Source organism: Etheostoma spectabile, chromosome 15 (genome assembly GCF_008692095.1).
Source record: "Etheostoma spectabile isolate EspeVRDwgs_2016 chromosome 15, UIUC_Espe_1.0, whole genome shotgun sequence".
Taxonomy (NCBI): Eukaryota; Metazoa; Chordata; class Actinopteri; order Perciformes; family Percidae; genus Etheostoma; species Etheostoma spectabile.
Genome location: NC_045747.1, coordinates 11354789 through 11374620, shown reverse-complemented (window position 1 = coordinate 11374620; position 19832 = coordinate 11354789). Strand labels below are relative to the sequence as shown.

At 39.7% G+C, this 19832-nt stretch overlaps 1 protein-coding gene and 1 long non-coding RNA gene across 8 annotated transcripts in view; one reads left to right on the top strand and one right to left on the bottom strand.

Moving 5' to 3' along the window:
- pbx4 (pre-B-cell leukemia transcription factor 4) overlaps positions 1 to 17845 on the bottom strand; it is a 28160-nt gene extending 10315 nt beyond the window's left edge. The window contains exons 1-3 of one of the 7 annotated variants that reach the window (XM_032538576.1): positions 16911 to 17845; positions 14523 to 14636; positions 12897 to 12970 (exon numbers count right to left, since the gene is read on the bottom strand). In XM_032538576.1, the coding sequence (XP_032394467.1) occupies positions 12897 to 12970; positions 14523 to 14636; positions 16911 to 17095 (373 nt within the window). In that variant the 5' untranslated portion in view covers positions 17096 to 17845. The remainder of the gene's footprint in view (positions 1 to 12896; positions 12971 to 14522; positions 14637 to 16910) is intronic. The other 6 variants (XM_032538574.1, XM_032538575.1, XM_032538579.1 and 3 more) reach the window with 6 other exon arrangements.
- Positions 6165 to 19287, top strand: LOC116703704 (uncharacterized). The gene is made up of 3 exons (XR_004335485.1): positions 6165 to 6267; positions 7470 to 7473; positions 19277 to 19287. It is a non-coding gene; the product is annotated as an uncharacterized LOC116703704 (long non-coding RNA).
- Positions 19288 to 19832: the final 545 nt, after the last annotated feature.

Genomic DNA, 19832 nt, shown 5'->3' with positions numbered 1-19832 from the left:
ACCCTTAAAAACAAACAAAAGGAAAAAAGAAATGTCTTCCTGTACCATGCACGCCTTGTGGATAGTGGCTTAAAACCCACTAGGTTGAATTTGCTTTCTAGGTTCCATAAAACATGGCTCTAGAATAGTGAAGAGTGGATTTAGAGAAGACAGAGCAGTTTCATCAAAGTTCTTGACATTTAAATCCATGCAGTGAAATACAAACTTCACATTCATAATGCCCATTCAGACACCCAGCAAAGTCTGTTAATGTAAAATCAAATGTGCTCATAATGCGGCTAGCAGTCTTAGCAATCTGAGTAGGAGCCTTGATGTCAATGACCCTTTCTTTACAGAATCACATGTAACAATTGATTGTCAACTTTAATAAAAACAAGTTCCTCTGTGCGTATAGTACTTTGATTTACCATGCCATTTCGGAAAAATACGGGTTGCTCAAAAAAGGGCCTTGCCTTGGGCGAGTTGAAAGACATGGTATTAAAAATGAATATTTTCCGTGATGGGCTTTTTGCCAAATGGAAATTGGGAAAAGCAAAATGTCTATTGTAAATTCAACATAAAAAAGTGCCCCATTCTTATAAAAGTTTTTTTTGTGGAGTACAGTCAACTTAATGAGCCTAATCCATATGTTCATTCCCACTTTAAGCAGCTCACGCTAATCAGCATCTGTTTGGGTTGTTCACAAGAGTCACTCCTGTTGCATGCAGCCTCTCACTTTGACACACACACACACACCCACACACGCACGCACGCACGCACGCACGCACTCACGCACGCACGCACGCACTCACGCACGCACGCACGCACGCACACCAGTGTGGTCTGATTAAGGTGTAAATTGAAGAACTCACACCTTGGGCAAACAACACTTTAGTCCAACACATCATTAATCAGCCCTTAATTAACTAAAGAGGCTTCGACCCTCGAGCGATGACTACATATAGTGCACCCCCTTATATGGTCAAACACAAACGCACACAAATAACGAAGGATAGCTCCCTTTGGGTTGTCATTTACTCTGCACAAATATAAAGCAATAAATGATCTACAATGTCTATTGTTTATTTGAAGTTTTAGCAAAGTATTAGAAACATTTTCCTAATAAGTCTTTCCAATAGTTTTTGTAGGTCAAAAGTAAAAGTAGGCAGAAAAACAAATTTAATCAGCAAATAAAATGTATATTTGAGTTTAAGAATACTGACAATTTCATAGTTAGAAATTATTTAAATGCAGTAGATTTACAAGTAACAGATTTAAAAACAACCTAGAGGATACAAATTACTACCAACTTCTACAAGCAGTAAATTGGTGCACATGCGATTATGATCAGCACATACTATATTCCTTAAGTTTTGAGTCATTTGTGAACCAAGTTACTCACAATATTAAAATTAAAAATGCCAATTCAAACATTCAATCTCCTAAATGTAGACTGACAGTATACTCAAAATGTTCTATATTGTGCGATTGCATGGAAAAAACTATGGGCTTGTGACCAAAAAGAAACATTTGGCTTCAGTCACTTACCTTTGGCTCGCAAATTCATGGACAGTATTAAACAGATCTCAAGTTGCAGGGAGTATACTGGTATATGGTCATAGCTGGCGGTCAACAGTAATCTGAGAAAACGTGATTCAATTTGGAGCATACTGCCAGCTTAACTAGTAAAAGACCACATATAGATGAAAATATATTTTTCATGAAAATATGTTGGTGTCAACATGGCACAAGTGCTAAAAAGAATCAAGTTGGAAGGGTTTATTAAACATTGTTAAATGAGAATTCTAGTCTATTCCAACACGTAGCTGTTCTTTGTAAATTTGGAGTGCTGTCAGTAGAAAGAAAAACAAAACCAATCGGTGCTGTCTACACTGTGTTAACCTCCTGCTAGCATTAGCACCCAAACCTTAAACAGGGTTTTAAACGTGTTTTTAGTCTCTTAACATGTTCGAATTGTCATTAAAAGTGCCTACCCATGTGAAGTGATTCCTTCAGAGTGACCACAGTGAGTCCGACTGCAGTAGATGTGACAGAAATGCATGAACGTTCTGCTAATTCAGCCAACATATTTTTGTTATATCTCTTTGGGGTCCCCTACTGGAGCTGCTGCCCCCGCGACCCGATACCGGATAAGCGGATGAAGATGGATGGATGAATGGATGGATGGAACATGGAACTGAACACAGCTGAATTAGCAGAACTTTCATGCATTTCTTTCATTTCTACTGCAGTCAGATTCACTGTGTTCACTCTGAAGGAATCACTTCACATGGGTAGGCACTTTTAATGACATTTTTAACATGTTTAGAGGTTAAAAACACGTTTGAAACTTGCCCTGTTTAAGCCTTTTGGGTACTAATGCTAGCAGGAGGATAACACGGTGTAGGCAGCACCGATTGTTTTTGTTTTTCTCTCTACTTACAGCACTCTAAATTTAAATACAACAGAGCTATGTGTTGGAATCAACCAGAATTCTCCTTTAAGTCCCTGTAACTACATCAACAACATAATATCTGCAGTCTAGAGCAGTTCTGCACGCAGAGAAAAACGCAAAGAAACATGGAAGAAAGAATTTGAAATGTCACAGGAGGAAGAAGAGGCTGGCAAAGAGCACCTTAGCAGGAGGCTTGTTAAAGCACTGCTAGTATCTTCCCCCAGTCAACTCTCATCAGGCCAGCTGCCTCCTGTGCTCATTAGCACAGACTCTTAAGGAGCTCCTAAAGACTTTGTGAAAAATGAACGCTCATTTGAGAGGTCGTTAATTTGCACTGTTATGCAAATTAGGTGGCAATTAAGCGATAGATCAGAAGAGCAGTGCCCATTTATAACAAGTGAACAAGCATTATGACACAGTCAGATGGTGCCAGAGAGAGCTGAGGCTACATGGTAAGTCTGCACAGGTCCAATGTCCCAGCTTAGTAAGGACTGAAATTATTGTCTATAATATGTCCGGCTGGTCAGGATAACAATTTACCAGTGGTTTTACAGAAGGGTATTCTTAATTGGCTAGCTAGGCTAACCTTTACACACACACACACACACACACGCACACACACACACGCGCGCACACGCACGCACACACAAACTAATCATCCTCCCATGATATGGATTTATTCATTAGCAAACAGTACTTACTACATCAATCCATCATCCATTTATCCCAATCAAGAGCGCCACAATCTTAAAAACGAGCATTGGCTTTACAGTATCTGCAAGAAACTAATGCATACTGGTACTCTTGGGGTGCCCCCCCTCCTCACTTGCCATGATGTTTCTGTCTCTTCCCTGCATTTATGAAACATACAGTCTGGGACAACAATGTGCACTACTGTAGAGGGGTGGAAGGCTTCCATCAATTGTAATTAATCCTTAATTAGTCAGGATTAGGCGCTAGGCTCCGACAATCCCCACCCCACCAAACTAATGCAATCCAGCTGAGACCACATTTACATATCTTTGATTAAAGAGACACTGGCTTCTTTTAAGACCAAAGCCTAAAGTAGTGTGAGAGGCATAGACATGCTGAGAGGGAGGGCTGATGGGATGAAGAGAAGGAGTCCAACCTGTGGGTGATCATTGACCACAAACACATTTTTATTAAATTCTATCTCATTCTTTATATATATTTTTTAACTATTACATTAAGAAAAATTGTTGAATAAGTTTAAATTGTTCTTAGTTGATTAGATCAGACAAAAAAAATCCTACAGTGTGCATTTGTCCTAACTAGAATTGTGCTAACATTGTGCTAATAAATTGCATGTTATAAACGGGCAATTCATTAGCACAATGCTAATCAACTATTTGAGATGTTAAACTCAGTCATCCATACCCAGAAATTCTGATCGCCGTCAAATACTAAGTGACAGCACAGCCAAATCACTGCTCTTGGTAAATCATGACAAAAATGATGTTGCAGCCATCTTGAAGGTAAACAATTCCACTGAATTTTTCCCATCCTACAGCACACTTCAGACAGCAGTTTCCCTTGTCAATATACAGAGGCCCAGTTCCTACAGGAATAATACCACATGGGGAAATCAGTTGGCCCACACACCATTAGGCTTAGGCTGAAGGTTGGGGTGCTCTGCCTCCCCACTTTGAGTTGTGGTGGTGGGGGGTGGGGGGTGTCTGTCAGGGCCAGGGGTCTGTGTGATATTAGCCGTCTGCCAATCTGGCTTGGGGAATGGACACCAAGTAATTACTCCTGCTCTTACTGCCTCATCAATCTCCCTGTATCGCTCCTGCATCCCCCCCCCCAACACACTATCTTTTTTCGTTCTCTCCTGCAAAGAAAGAAAAGCAGAAAAAAAAACGATTGAGTGGCAGGACACCACAAAAAACAGAATCCTGAGAAGACAATGAGATAATCCAGCATCACTGCATAGTAAGTAGTGTTGGGACTAACATGTTACAATTTAACGTGTTATTGTGACTCAGTTGCTTTTGTCAGAAACTAGAACTATAATGCATTATTTTTTTTTAATTAAGTAAGTTAGGTTAGGTTTGTTAGTGAAAGGCTTGTTACATCATTATCTCCACCATTTGTATTTTTTTGATGTCGCTGTTTCATTGACTGCAACATTCACAAGACATTCAATGTATGTTAATTCCTGTGGCATCCTTGTCATGTTGACCAAAAAGTTGCCCAGTGTATTGCAACCATAATTGATGATTTAACAGCAGCTGGCTGACATTATTGAATGTTTCAAATGACACCACAACCAGGTCCTTGGGCACATAATTGTGCAAAAAAAAACAAAAAACGAGGATGATGGGTCCAGCAGTACGCGAGATTAGCTGCGGACAGACAGATACAAAAGCACACGGCTGAACGCATGACCGGCAGAGATAATAACAACAGTATTAAAATGAAAGCAATAAGCACATTACCAACAGCATTAGGGATGCACAATATATCGACATTTACATCGGTATTGTCCACCAATGGGCAAAACTGACTTGATGTCAAGAACCAATGATTATTTCCATCTAGCTGCCATTCTGAGTTTCGTGGCGGCTCTGGTTTTTTGTTGTTGCTTTTTTGGCCATACAGATTTGATATTTAAAAAGGTAACATTACTTTTTGGTAGAAGTAATCTGTAAAATAATTTAGTTACTTTTTTAATGAGGTAACTAGTAACTAACTGATTACTATTATTTAGTATCTAGCGCAACACCGATGATGAGTGTAAATATAAAACCGACTCTATAAAATATAAAGCCAGAGGACTTGACCGAGTGATAACTGACAATGCAAGTTTGGTAGCTTCAGGTACATTGGTCGCATTTCTACCACAAACATTTTTTTATCTTGTTGCTGCTTTTGTCTTAAAAGGCCATGTATTCTTTCCCTCATAAAAATATAATAAAATACAATAAAATACTTCCCACAGGTTCCTACCAACTCATTAAATTGTATGGCTCTGTTCCAAATTGGGCTCTTTGAAAACTAATAATAATTACGTTGCTTTAATGAGGCATGTAATTTACTAGACTTGATGTACTGTAGTCTGTCAAAGTCCGTGTAATACAAACATCTAAATCAATCATGTGATGCCCAATGGGTTTTTCCCCCAAAAAATTGACTGCTATCAACAGGATAACACTGGTGCGTGATGCTTTGTTGTCACCTTTCATGAATGGCCTCTTAAAATGAAAATAAATTTAAATGAGATTTGTTTATAGTGTTTATTCTTGCTGTGAATTAAGACATAGCAACTATGTGTGACTTGCTGTTTTTACAACTACAATCAGGCTGTAATTCAATTAACACGTAATTGGGGCTGTTTTGTCCCTGAAATGGTATTTAGACAACTTGAGTGCTGTGAATGCCAAAGTAATGATGGGATTAAGAACCTTCCATTGTTTGCAAAAACATTATGACCAAATCCAAAAGGCTGATTTAATAAAAATGTTTAATTATTAGGTTTCTCTCTGAAAGGGTGTGTGGTAGTCAACAGGCTATCATGAAATAATATAAGGATCCATTCAGATAAAACTTACACTACAAAACAACACAAGGGATAGGGCTGTACAATAATCTAATTGCAATGTCACTTTGTGCGATTATATAACCGCAAAAATTGCAATTTTAGTAAACAAAAAGGCGTGCTGTGTGCGCTGCAGTTTCAATGTTGTAACACCCGTTACATTACCGACAGTACTAATTACAAATAAAGCCACCGTGTCTAAAGAAGCTTGGTGTTTACTGTTAACTCACTTTACATCGTCTTTGCTGTCTCTTATTCCCCCTCAAGCTTTTTTGTTTTTATAATATATATAAGTTAATAAATTAAGTTAACAAAATGTGTTTTTTATTAATTGAAAAGATCTAAATAAACAAGAGAAGCTTCTTTATTAAATGAAACCAGAAATGCACTGAAAAACATAAACCAGAGAGCGAGATCATAGAGTTGGCTAAATCTAACCATTCATCCATCTTGTCAAAACATTAATAGGCTGTGATGATAGGTTGTCAGCTAGCCCCTTTGCCAACATACTAGCTAAGTGCTTCTGGCTCTGCTTGCAGGCATGAACTGTGAGATTTTGGTGCTTGTATGTGTTAGAAAAAAAAGACATTTCTATTCAACAACATAAATATCACAGTCAAATTAACCAAACATTACAGGACTGAGCTTCATTTTCAACTAAATAGTCACCATTTGAAGGATCAGGCAATCTATGTGCTCTTAAAAACCAACTCTGGCTGGTCAGATAATGCACAGGGAGAAGGGAGTGGGCCTGTGGCAGAGGCAAACAGCAAATACCCAGTGTCCCAGAAACATTGTTAGGACACAGGCACAACTAGGCACCTAATCAACTGGCTCAAGTTAACATCACATTGGAAACAGGCCATCGGGATGTCCTTGTTGTTAAACCCTCACTGTTGTTGCAGAGGGATACATGGCCAATATGCGAATATGCGTGGTGATGTACAGATACATTTATATCATAAGAATGGTGAATTGCACATCAACTTTTAATAATAAGAGGTGACAGAGTCAGCCATTTTAATCTTAAGCTAGGTTTATGTTTGTTGTGGTGTTCCCGGTGCAAGATGCGCAAGCCAGAAAATGACATCCCCACGGCCAGTATAAAAGCTCTGCGAGTTGTCATGGCACATGGCTGCACACCTCTGAACTTCTGTAACTCAGTGCACACTGCACGTTCCATTTCAACATGGTGGGCTGAGAAGACTGGCCGTATGATTCTTCATGTAGAGACCAAAGGGACAGCCAAATGGCCTAGCATTTGTGGTAAAAGACACTACACTGGGAAAAGAAGAGGCATTTTGCTGGAGGGTGTGGAAAAACATGAAATTGCTTTGTCAAAGCTGAAAAAAATGGTCTTATTGAAAGAGCAGGGCCCTATGAAAATCAGTTTTATTTTTTTCAAATTCCGATTTTCTTTTCTTTTCACTTCTAAGCAGTATTGACCTTTAAAAACTCAGTGATACAAACTCACAGTTCAGTTTTTTTTTTAAACTGTTAATATATTCCATGGATCTCTTGCGGCATTTTTTGCATGTGCTGGTCAAAGACCAGGTGGGTCTGCCTGCGTCTCCCTGCTTGCAATGTTTAACAAGAAACGGACATATCCTCTTCATTTTCTCAAGCGGTATGTCAGCTTCAGCACACATTACAACAAAATCTTCCACAAACTCACGCCTTGCACCCACTGATTTTTTCATTTCTACTTGTATACGCTTGTTCTTTTAAACTGAAAAATGAGAACGAAGTAAAAAAAAATAATTGTGTATTTAATGTGTCAACAAAATATATGCAAATTCCGTACGATTCCGTGTGTATAAGAGAATTCCGTTTTCATGTGTAGATTTGGTCCACATTTTCCACATCACGGAAATCATAGGGCCCTAAACGAGTGTTTGTAACATTGAGAGGCAGTATGTTACCTTTACTAATTTCGACTTGGAGGTAAATGACAGTAACGTTAATACACAAGGAGTACACAAATGCAATGTTTGGCATTAGGTCGGTGTTTACCATGAATGTGTTCACTACTAGTGCCAGGCAGCCTACTTTCCTTTTCTTCCGCTCTACTTCTTGCTTATACACAGATTTTGTTTCTACGCCCCCTGGCGTTTTGGAGAATACTGCAACGAACAATGCATTAAGCATGAACATCTCCATGCATGCTTGTGCGCCATCTATAAAAGCCCTGCGCCACGATTTTATGCATAAGCATAAACTAAGCTTTAAATAGGTAAAGAGCCTACCAGTTTGCCACTATTCCTACACAACCAACTAGCAGCATTATCCGAAAGTTGGTAATCAGACAGCTTATCAAGATGAGTGACAAGTGTTGGGGTGTGAACTTGTCCAAGTGAGGAGGAGGAGGAGGAGGAGAAAAACCCGTATAGCTTTAATTCCACTGGAAAAAATATTTTTATGTTATGTATATAAACCTGTCCAAAAATAAACAACGGAATGTTCAGGCTTGAAAGAAAGGGACTTAAGCAGGGTGACAGGATAGAGTGAGTGACAGATTTACTGTTGTCATGTGTAAAGCATTAGGAATGCATAAAAGTAAGGAGAAACACCTCAAACATGCCCAAACTAAATGAAAAACTTCTGAGAGTAGCTGCAGTGGCTTTTCAGAGATTTTGGCATAAGCTGTCCCATTGCACCAAGAGCTATTTTTACAGCAAATACCCATGAGAGCAAGGGAGAACAGAACTGAGTTGAAGCAAAGCCACTGGCACTCAACTTTGATCATTTCCCATCTCTCTCAAAGTGCTTTAATTTCTTTTTTGGAGTGTATCTTAAAAGAGTATTAACAAGAATCAAATTTCACGCAGACAGAGGTCATGTTTAATGTGAGAGCTCAGGACAACACAGGCACTGTTGTAAAACGGGGGTGTTTTGGGGTGGTGGGGTGGGGGGCACTGGCATTTGCGCAGAACATTTCCTTTACAATGAAAACAATCTAACCAACTGCAGCACTCAGAGGAATTCACCTCCCATCCCCCACACCCCACCTCCCCTCCTCCACAACCACCACCATTAAATTACCATATCAAAGCCCTGAGTTCAGAGCAAGTCTTCTCTTTCAAGAATGGGAGCGAGGCAGAGGGAGGGAGGGGGAGAGGACAAGACCGAGGCAGTAGGAGTAGACCCAAGACCGAGTTTGCTTTTATCCTTGTTCAGTGTGTGCGTATGTGTGTAAGAGACAGTGTGTATGTGAGTGCCGACACAAGTGTGTGTTTGTTAGTGAAAAAAAGACCGCAGAAAATCTGTGGAGATACTAGAGGACTACTGATTGGGTCTTCCAGAAGCTGCACTGAAGAGAAGTCAATTCACATTCCACAGGCACATAATGGGGCCTGCAGGGGGTCTGATAGAGTAGCAGAGAAATGCCAAAGCAGGTACACAGCACAGTTAGGAGGGCACTATGTGGCAGATGGTCAGCAGAGTACAGGCAAAGCCTAAGATCTCTATATCTCATAGTTGACATATTCTCCTCAAGCCTTAATCTTTTGTTAACCTACCTCTATGCATTGGGTGTTTTTCTGCTCAGTAGGAGTACTCACAAACCTTCTCTCTAGTTTGCAGGGAGACTAAATGTAAAAATCAAAGTGAATGGCATTAGGATAAATAAGCCCACTGGTTGCCTGGGAAACAGTGTAGCCTGCCCCACTCACTCAAGCCTAGCCTTTACTTTTGTCCAATCACTGGAGAGCAATAATACATTATTGACAGAGGGCCACAACAGGCAGCAGTGCAGCATTTTCAAATTGTATTTGAACAAGAGAGGGTTTTGCTGTTAGAAGATACACAAGGAAAGTGGAAGAGAGAAAAGCACACAGAAAGACAAGAATGGAGAGAGACTGCCAGAGTGAGAGGATTCAAAAATTCACCCCATTTACACTACCATAACCATCAATCTGCCATCCATCCCAGGCCTGCGCCTTTGAACCACACAAAAAACCTGACTCGAATAGATTAGAAGATGACAATAAGTTGCATGCTTACTTTGACTAATTTTATGAGTAAGAGCAAATCTAAGATATTTACAATAATGTTCATCAGATCATGTGTATTTAAGCATTATTTATCAAGACAGTGTCAGCATTATTTCTTGTTGCTTTGTATGTTGTGTTTGGATGTAGTTACTGCATTGATATGCATATCAATATATTACCAATACACAATTACCATACACTGTGTGGTGTAGTGGTTTTCACAGTGTAGGAGAAAAGATCATCTTTGTATGAAATAGCATAACGGTGTGAATGTAAAGAAATATTACCCATCTGGAGATTTTCATACCTGCCATCACATTGCTGGGCATGAACTTTCTTTTGGGATCAAGTTTGATTTTTTAATCTAATCATTTGGATATGATACAGTAGTGGTATTTTATTATTACAGTGTTTCCCCTACCATAATGTTTATTATTTATAATAAATAAATATAGGAAATAAACTTGACATTTTGCAACATATTTGCCCACAATCACGTATCGTTTATCGTTGAAAGACATAGCATTGTTTACTTCCGAAGTTGCGGCATTCCAAGAACACAACAACAGTAGAGAGGCCCCTGTTGGGAAATTCTGGGCCAATACAATGTTTAAAATAAAAATTGTGGCCAATAGTTGATGTTTTTGTTGTTATTCTCCCTTTTGTTCCAGGGAAACAAATAAGAACAAAAAAGAAAAATAACTTAACTGTTAATAACTGTTTAAGTCATTCAGCATTTTTATGAAACCATCTTTGAATGAGCACAAATTCAACCATACAAACGTATGACCCCGTTTCCACCTGGTATTAAGATCCGATCTGAACAATCGGATCCCAAGTGGACAGCTCTAAGTACAGTTGAAAACGCTCTCAAGACACATTGATGACAAATTGAGATCTCATCTCAAAAAACAAAATAGCAGTGAGAATGGGAATGTGTCCTGTGTCCACATTAAAGACCACCTACTCAACTATGAGCAGAAATACATACTCATTCAAAGTATTTCTTATATCACAGCAGTGGCTGTTTTATACAGCCTCTGCCCCCTCATGGTGGCAAAAACCTTTATCCCCAAAGAAATATTATTCATGTGCAGTGATAGATAAAATACAGGTTAACACTCAATGAGTAGTCTTGTGTTCATTATTATACATGTATCATTAGCCTTTTGTAGAACCAAACCTATGGAGGGTTAGTGGTATGTGACACTTTTGCATAATACATTTAGTACCCCTAAAATTGCATTTGGCCCCAGACTGACCCCTCCATTTGAAATTGTTTAGAACCGCCACAGTGTCACAGAAACTACTAAGTAAATTGTGTGTTTTGTATTTCACATTCTACTGCCATGTAGGAACACACGTACCTAGAGCTGTCTACTTGTGATCGAATCACTTAGGACGGATTTTAAAACCAGGTCAGAAGGGGGCCTTTGAAACAGCTTTTTATATAACTTTCTTTGTAATGAAAAAGATGCTACTGTTGTACTAGTCTGACCACAAAGACACAACATTTAGCCAGTGCAAAATTGATGCGACACAGATAAACATCGGCCCACTGCCATTGGCAAATACCATCTTGTTTTCAGGCTGATGGCAGTCAACAAGGCCGATGAATCAGTGCACCCCTAAACATCGTCCAGAGGTAAAACCGAAGCAGTCAAAAATATTTAAGTTCTTTTAAAGAGAGGAACATCAGCAACTTTTGTGGCAAAAGCAACACTTGGACCACCAGGGGAGCACAGGAGCGGACGGAGTAAAACCGTAGTCAAACCAGCTGCCATTAAAGTTGTGGCGTTTTTCCATTAATGGTACCAGCCCCGTCCTCCTTTTTCCATTGCAGATTAGTACCACCAATAGGACATACACAGAGAACGTCAAAGTTGTGTTGCTTTTGATTCTCAGCATGTGGCCGTTTGCCAGAAGACAAATTAGTTTCAAAAGAAGCTGGAGGCAGCAAAAATAAATAAATAAATAAATAAATAAATAAAAATGCTGGCTAAACTATTTAAACACGGTAGATTTGTTCAGGACACCACCGTCGGTCGCTAGCAATGATTAGTGACACTGCTCACCGACCAATCAGTAATCTGCAGGTTTAAACGTCACCTTTTGGTATCACCTCAACTCACTTAGAACCTTGACTGAGGTGATACTCAAAAAAAGTACCTGTTAGCAAGTACCAGGGACTTTCTTTCAAAATGGAAAACCGAAAAAGGCATATAGAGTCGAGACGAGTAGATACCATGCAATGGAAAAACGCCATAAGAGGCGTTTTAGCAGTCATCACCGCCTCTCAGACAGGTGATCAAGGGGAAACAATGAATATAGTTAATACTGCTGTGACATTCAAATAACTGTGCGAGCCTGTTGGTTCCACTATTCATATAGTTTGTCACATAACGCTTTATCATATGAGATGGATATTGACAGGAATGCAGAAAGGTAAACCAACATTTCTTCACCCAGGTACTTCAGGTAAAATGGAAAACAACATTCTGATAAATAAATATGTGAACTCAGAGTTGTTAGCTTGCTCTTCCACAAGTTCTTTTGTCTAACTCAAGTTTCAAAGGCACCGATCCACTAAGATTAGTTTCAGCTGGTCTGGGTGAAGTCCGGACAGCAGCCAAAAAAAGGTCAAGTTTCTATAATTACTAGGCCAAAATAAATAACAGTGATGCATATTTAGAATGATCTGGAACCAAAGCATACACAATACACTACTAAACTATAACTAAATAGTTCTATAATAATTAAAATGAATATTCAATCAATTGACTTTTCTGCGAGGCCATTAAAAAAGTAACTTGGTGCCGGGGAAACTGGAACAAAGGCACACTACTCTCAACACTAGGTTACAACCTGTGCAGACTGGAGAACACAAAGAACGAGTGAAGTAGAAACTTACCCGTCTTCTCTTTGATCTCACAGAGAACGCTGAAGAGGGCTGGCTTCATTCTGTGACAGTTCAGGGCATGCTTCCTGTAAGAGAGAAGAGGGAATAAGAGAGGGAGAGAGCGTGGAGGATTACAATAAACAGACCTCCATCTCAAGTCATTCCATGTCCTCCCCCATAAAACAGGTAGAGGAGTTGTATGTATTATGCATACAGCATTTCAAGAGTGTAGTGAAACACAGAACAGAGCCATGTTGTTTAAAAGGCATTTTCAATTGCCAAATGCCATTGTCATTGCAGAAACATCCCTGATGCGTCAATCTGAACTAGCAAGAGTAATGTTGTCATTTGGATGCTTTGCACTGTGGGACAGGTAATGATGCCAAACCTCAAGGTCATCATTACTGAGCACCAGATTCCAAAGTTATTACACAGCAATCTAATTTCTACCTCTTACACATGGACTTGTTCCATAAAAGAAGATGGCGAGTTGATAGAGAGGATTAGGATTAAGTTGCGAATATAATTTAATCAGACACATTATCTTTATTGCCAAACAGGCTAATAGCAATTAAAGGAGAAAGGGCAAAACTTCTAAAGTTTCCTGTAATCAAATCAGAACACCTTAGCAAGAAAATCTCCAGCTAATACACATCCCGGCACCCACATACGCCCATACAGCTTACTTGCGTATTAAAATTAGTAAAACTGGAATGCAGTAGTAAAGCCCAATACTTAATGCAACCCTAAATGACTTGACACTGATAGTCTTGGGCGTTATCTACTATACTTACTGACTGTGCAGTGCACACCAATTAGATCAGGGAGGGGTAGTGCTGAGTACATATACAACTGTGTTTTTAAAGTAATGTCTTTCACATTCAAAAACGTATGAAAGGCACACATAACAAAAACATCTAACTGCATGCAATACAAGCACGCTACACCCGTGTAGCTTATGTTCCTCCATTATTGTTGTGATTGTCAGAAAGGTGTTGTTTAACTCAGTTACTGTGTGGCCATAGTTTGCAAATGTTGCAGTTGTTGTCACATTGCATCATCTTGTAAAAAATGTTTCTGGAAATGTGTGCACCCCCTGTATTTTAATGACTAGTTCTATGGATGAAAAAAACAAGCATATTGATGTGTTCTATGGAGAGTTTTACAAATCACAACAGGCATCATTTACTGCAAAATTGATATGGGTGACCAAAGGAAAAAGTGCAACATAGAGTTCAAGTTTAGCTGAAAAACAAAACCGCCATGAAAAACCTGAAAATCACCCTGAAATAAAGACATAACACTACTAACAACACAAACACAACCACAGATGAACATGATTTGGCTACACCTGACCTCAACACCAATTCCAGTTGTGAATGTCCACTGCAGTATTAATGAGGGGACTATGGGGACCAGCAAATAGTGCTCCTACTGTATGCGCCACAAAAGACTGCCTTTCTGCGAGAATACTCTATGAGGCAGTATCATGTAAAGAGTTATGTGTCTAACATTAACTATGTCATTTTGTCCACCAATTCTGTCACTGCTGGATTGAGTTGGGGGGAGGGCTGCCTTTAGCATGGAGGGTATGAGCAGGAGGGGGAGAAGGAGGTGCTCATGCGGTCCTGTACTGACCTGTGCTGGAAGTTGAGTGGCAGGCCACCCCCTGCCATGCCCCCCCCTGCTCTCCCTCCCTCTGTGGGGTCGTCTGATCCACCCCAATGCGCCGGCGATTCCTCTGGCCAGCATCTGAACATATGGCGACAGGGTGAGAGGATGAGGGTGGATGGTGCGCAGGAAGTGTACTCTGCAACACCGAGTTCTTGCGCTGCCCTGACCACTCCCCATCCCAACACACTGCCACCCTGCACGATAAGGGCGTAATGCTCATATGTGAGCCATCACACATTAACACGTGACCCATGACCAAGGAAAAGTGGGGGTGACAAACTTAAATTGGAGTTAAGTATGATGTTGATAAAGAATGTACATTTTAAGTCAAACCAACTGTTAAAATGTATGAAAATTTCATACAACAAAAAGTTGTTGCAATTAGTGTAGTCCTGAATTCTGGTTGTTTTTCCTTTGAACAGTGAACCTGAGAAGCAAATTAGCAAACAGCGTAACAACTCCACACTTACGCAAGCTGGTCTATCAACTAACGTAAAAAACATACTGTTCAGAAGATGAGTATTGTATTTTAACAGTCTTAAATGATACATACTATACACATGACAGCAGCAACGATTTGGGCTGTACATGCCCCACAATTTGCATCAAGTCCACTGAACTGCCAGCTGGCTGCGTTCTTTTTAGTATTAATCCTGCTCATACATGGCACGAAGAGGACATGCTCTGAGTGGGAGTTTAGATCAATACAAGCATACAGCAAGGACACCTCTGGCAGTTCCGAAGCCTCCACACCTTTAGTTTTTAAGAATAGCCTGTTAACACCTAATAATAGACAGATACATGATTACCTACACTATAATTGGCCCTTTAAATCAAAATTAATGAAATTTACATTGTTTCACTATAGTACAACGTTTTGTAAATGGTCTTCACATATCATAAAGAAAAAAAAGACTGGGAGAAGAAGAAAAGTAACAATACACTAAATATTCCAAAGCAAAATTATGTGCACGTGTCAATGAGAAAAGGCAGGATTAAGTCCTCAAATTTGTTCGAAAGAAAAGGTAATATCCCCAGTGTTCATAGGTTGCTGGTATAGCATCATCCCTCCCCCTCACCACCATCTCATTAATAGAAACTCGATTTGTGGACAGCTGCACTCGCGTACACATTATAGCAGAATTGATTGCACCCAGCACACAATGAAAAGGATGAACACCAGGGAGGGAGGGAGTGAAAGAGGAGTGAATTAATTAAGAGAACCAGGTGGTCAAATGTTGGGTGGAAAATCACTAGCTAATGACACATCACACTGTGGCCACAGTCTTGCAGTGGACGGTTGTCTTTTGTTGAAATACTGTCGCTTTATCCGAAACTGACCTTATGCTCCGTGAGCCACATGGCAAATGAGTGCGGGTCAGTTGCTCACTGCAATTCATACTCCTCACAATAATGATACATAAAATACCTAACACAAACATGAAGTGACAAATCATATGAATGGATGATTGCTGTCATCACACGGCACTGGGCTGATGCTTGGACAACAGAGTAATCCTTACCCTTACACATATTTATGAGCTCATTTGCATTTCAATGACTAATGATATCGACATTAATTTGATGTAGAGCGGCATTTAAGCTTACGTGTTACAATTAGACAAATATAATTTTCCATAGTCTGATTAGTAATATGCGAAAGCTTTGGCAAAATGACCAGAATACATAGTTTCATTCCGATAGCAACTTGTGTACAACCGTAGAAAACATTGTTGACGTACTTCTTGGTAGTTTTGATAATTAGTGTAAAAAGGTAAATTCTGCGTCATTAATGGGATATTGTATGAGCCAATGGGAAGATGACAAAAACTCCCGAAAAAGATTTGTTTTCTTTATGCATGGATAGATGAAAGTACAAAACATACTACTTATGCCCTAGCTACCCTGATTATTTTTTTAAACCAAGAGATCAAAGCAGGCAAGTGGTTGTGCATTATATGTAAACCATCGTCACCGACTTAATAGGGAAATGGAACTTTTTAATGTAACACTTCATTGATATACCAATTAAGATAAACGTTATCGCCCTTTTTCAAACAAGTTAGCATGTTTACAAACTACAGTACACAATAAGGCGCGATATGAAGTAACAAAGAAGCTCCTTTCAAACTACAACAGCACTGTAATGTGGGTGTTCAAGTTATTATGTATCTACATGTATTGGCAACGGATTACATTGTAACGTGAAGTTGCATTTATGTTGCAATAAGCATTACATTAACTTACGTGAACGTTTAACAGACTAACTGGAGCCCTAAATCAAAATAAGACATATACAACGCACTTTAGCTTAGCTTTCATGTGTGGAAAATGGCTCTTCGCCCGTCTTACCTGGCCTGTGCTTCGTCCAGGCTTTCGTCGGTGATGGCCATTATTTGCTGTAAGATATCCCCTATGTCTTGTTGAGGTTGACCAAGGGACTGCTGTTTTCTGACCGAGTCTGGGTCACCAACATCGGCTTGTGCTAGTCCACCGAGTCCGGTGAGACCAGTCAGCATCCTGGTCTGGTCATCCATACTTTTAAAGAAAACTCGCCGTTTTCCTCAGTCGAAGACTACACACAAATAGCTAGCCTGTTAGCTAGCCAGCAAAGTATATTCTACGACAAATCATGCAACACGTCTTACCGTACCTGACAGCAACGACTAGAAAATAGTAAAGGGTTGTTGTCATAAAACAGACCGCACAAACACGCTTTACATTTGCTTGTGTTTTTCGCCTCAAGTTAATAAACGCGGCCAGGCTAACGCTAGCTAACTACCGAGTGAAAAGCAGCTAGGTTAGTAGCCGTAGCCCAGCAGAAAAGCAGCAGGGACACACATGCACAGACTGTGTGAGGTTGCCAACAGCGCCTCGCACATTTTCAAAATTAAAAATTGAAAACGTTATATATATATATATATAAATATATATATATAGCAATAGACGAACACTTGTCTAAAAATAAAACTCTCCAATTCAAAAAAAAGAAATAATACACGAACGCAGCGACTAAGCTTTCGGACCGACTCGCTCCAATCAGAAATTCCCTACCAAAACAGACTAAGGTTTGCCGTTTGCCATTGTTGTTGATGTCGCGCGAGTATGTGGGACGTTCTAGGCTGCGCGAGCAGTGTGCGTCGCGTGACCATTGAACTCCGTAGCACCACAGAGCGCGATCTTGCGGGTGGGTTAATCGGTGGCTATACCATTGGGCTATAGAAATCCAACGTTTCAATATTAGCTGGTGCAATGCTGGTAACAATGCATCAATATTAATTTTGTAACACAGCGTTCAACCCTATTACTGTATTACTCCTCCAAGTGACTAGAACCTCCTCTTGTACGGCCTTTACAGATGGATAGCCCCTTACGTCATCAGCAATGCTTGTCCTATTATAATTGGTTCAAGCCATTTTTTCATTAATATAAGGTGAGATCATCTACTTAACAAAACGTTTTTCTAAACAAAAAATAAATGTTTGTAGGCATTTAAAGGACTGGGATGGTGTGCTATATGAGCTTTTAACAAGCCGCAAGCCTACACACACGTGTAAATATTACACTAGTATCCTATACCATACACAAGGTGCCGTTACACACGTGTTTAAAGATTTGTTTGAGCAAGTACAGAGGTGTATGAATCTCGCATGCCACAACAACCTGTCCTGTCAACCTCTGTCCTAAACCCCCTATGAATGAAACATCCCATCAGTTTTCAGTATGAAAATGTTGACAGCACAGATTGAAAACAAGTGTCCTTGTTTTTTGCAAACTTGGCAATTCTGCTGTAGTTTATCACTCAGATCAGAGAGACAGCTTTCCAAGACGAATGGCTGGCTGAATGGATGTGGAGGAGAGCTGCAGCCAGCCTTGCTGTACTGAGAAGAGATGATGGGTGTGCATGAGGGAGTAGGACCAAACTGGCAGTGGTTTATGCTGACTCTCCACACATCCATCTACAACAATCTGTAGCTAATCAATCTCAAGTTAGAGACAACAAGAATAGAAAATACAGCAAACCTAAACAGTAATTGTTCTTTGCGTGTGCATATAGTACAAGACACAATTCAGGCTTCTCAGTGGTTATACCAAGCAGTGGATTTTAACTCTTTAAAAAGTTATCCTTACCACAACAAAACCTACAATTTTACAAATATCACACATTCAATTATAAAAAAAAATATTAATATACAATAGCAAAAGGAACCATTTTTTTTCTTTCTTTCTGATAATAGTGTGCAAACAAGGAACCTGGTCACAAACAAGGCACCTTTATCCAAACTCCTAAAAGAAGAACTTCTAACATGCCATTTACTTGCGACAGTTCATCATAATATTAAGGTGCAGGAGTTATTACCAAACCCCAAGTCATGCTTACTGTCAAGGGAGACCTTCCTTGAAAGTAAAAAGACTGTCAATGGCTTTGTAAACTTCATGTCTTACTGGTGGAGATTCATTTAAGGATAATTTCTGTGAAACATCCAGTCATTTAGATGCTAAAGCTGCCCTCCTCTCACCCCACAAGCATCAAGCCTCATTTTCATCTAAATAAGAATCGATCTTTCCCGCTGTGCACCATCCTCCCTTACTCACAACTCTCACAGTCACAACCCCACTTGTCTTCTGTGCTTGTCCCTGTGCTCTCTAGTCACTCCCTTGAATACAATCACAATGAAAATTCACCACACTCTATGTTGTAGATCATAACTACAGAGCACAGAAGCTAATTCACTTTTATTTATTGTTGGCAATGAGCAAAAGGGGTTCTTTCTTGTTGTAGTTATCAGAGAAAAGTTAAGCATGAACATTGATGACTAAATGGGTCCAAGAGATAGCAATGATAGCGAACAAAGCTTTGACTGACTGGTACCATGTCAAAGCTTCGTTCTGCATCAGTGACCCAGCCAAATGCAAGAGATGGGGGTGAGTCACTGTGGGGGAGGGGCCTCTTCCTGAATGGTCAGGGGACACTGATGAAGTGAAATAGATGCCACGCCAAAAAGAGTAAAAGAGCCATAGGATGTAGAAAGGACTGTAAATAAACTAGACTAACTGTAGAAGACAATCCTTCTATATTCTATAATCTTTAGAGTCAAGGCTTTCTTTTTGTACAAGTCCATTTTTAATTGGACGTCTTCCCGTTTAATGACACCATGTATGGTGCACATGGTTCAGCTACTCTTACCATTGTCACTTTTGTGTATATTTATAGATACGTAGTAATCAGACCACTTAAAAATGTCAGAAACATGTACATCAAATTCTAAACTA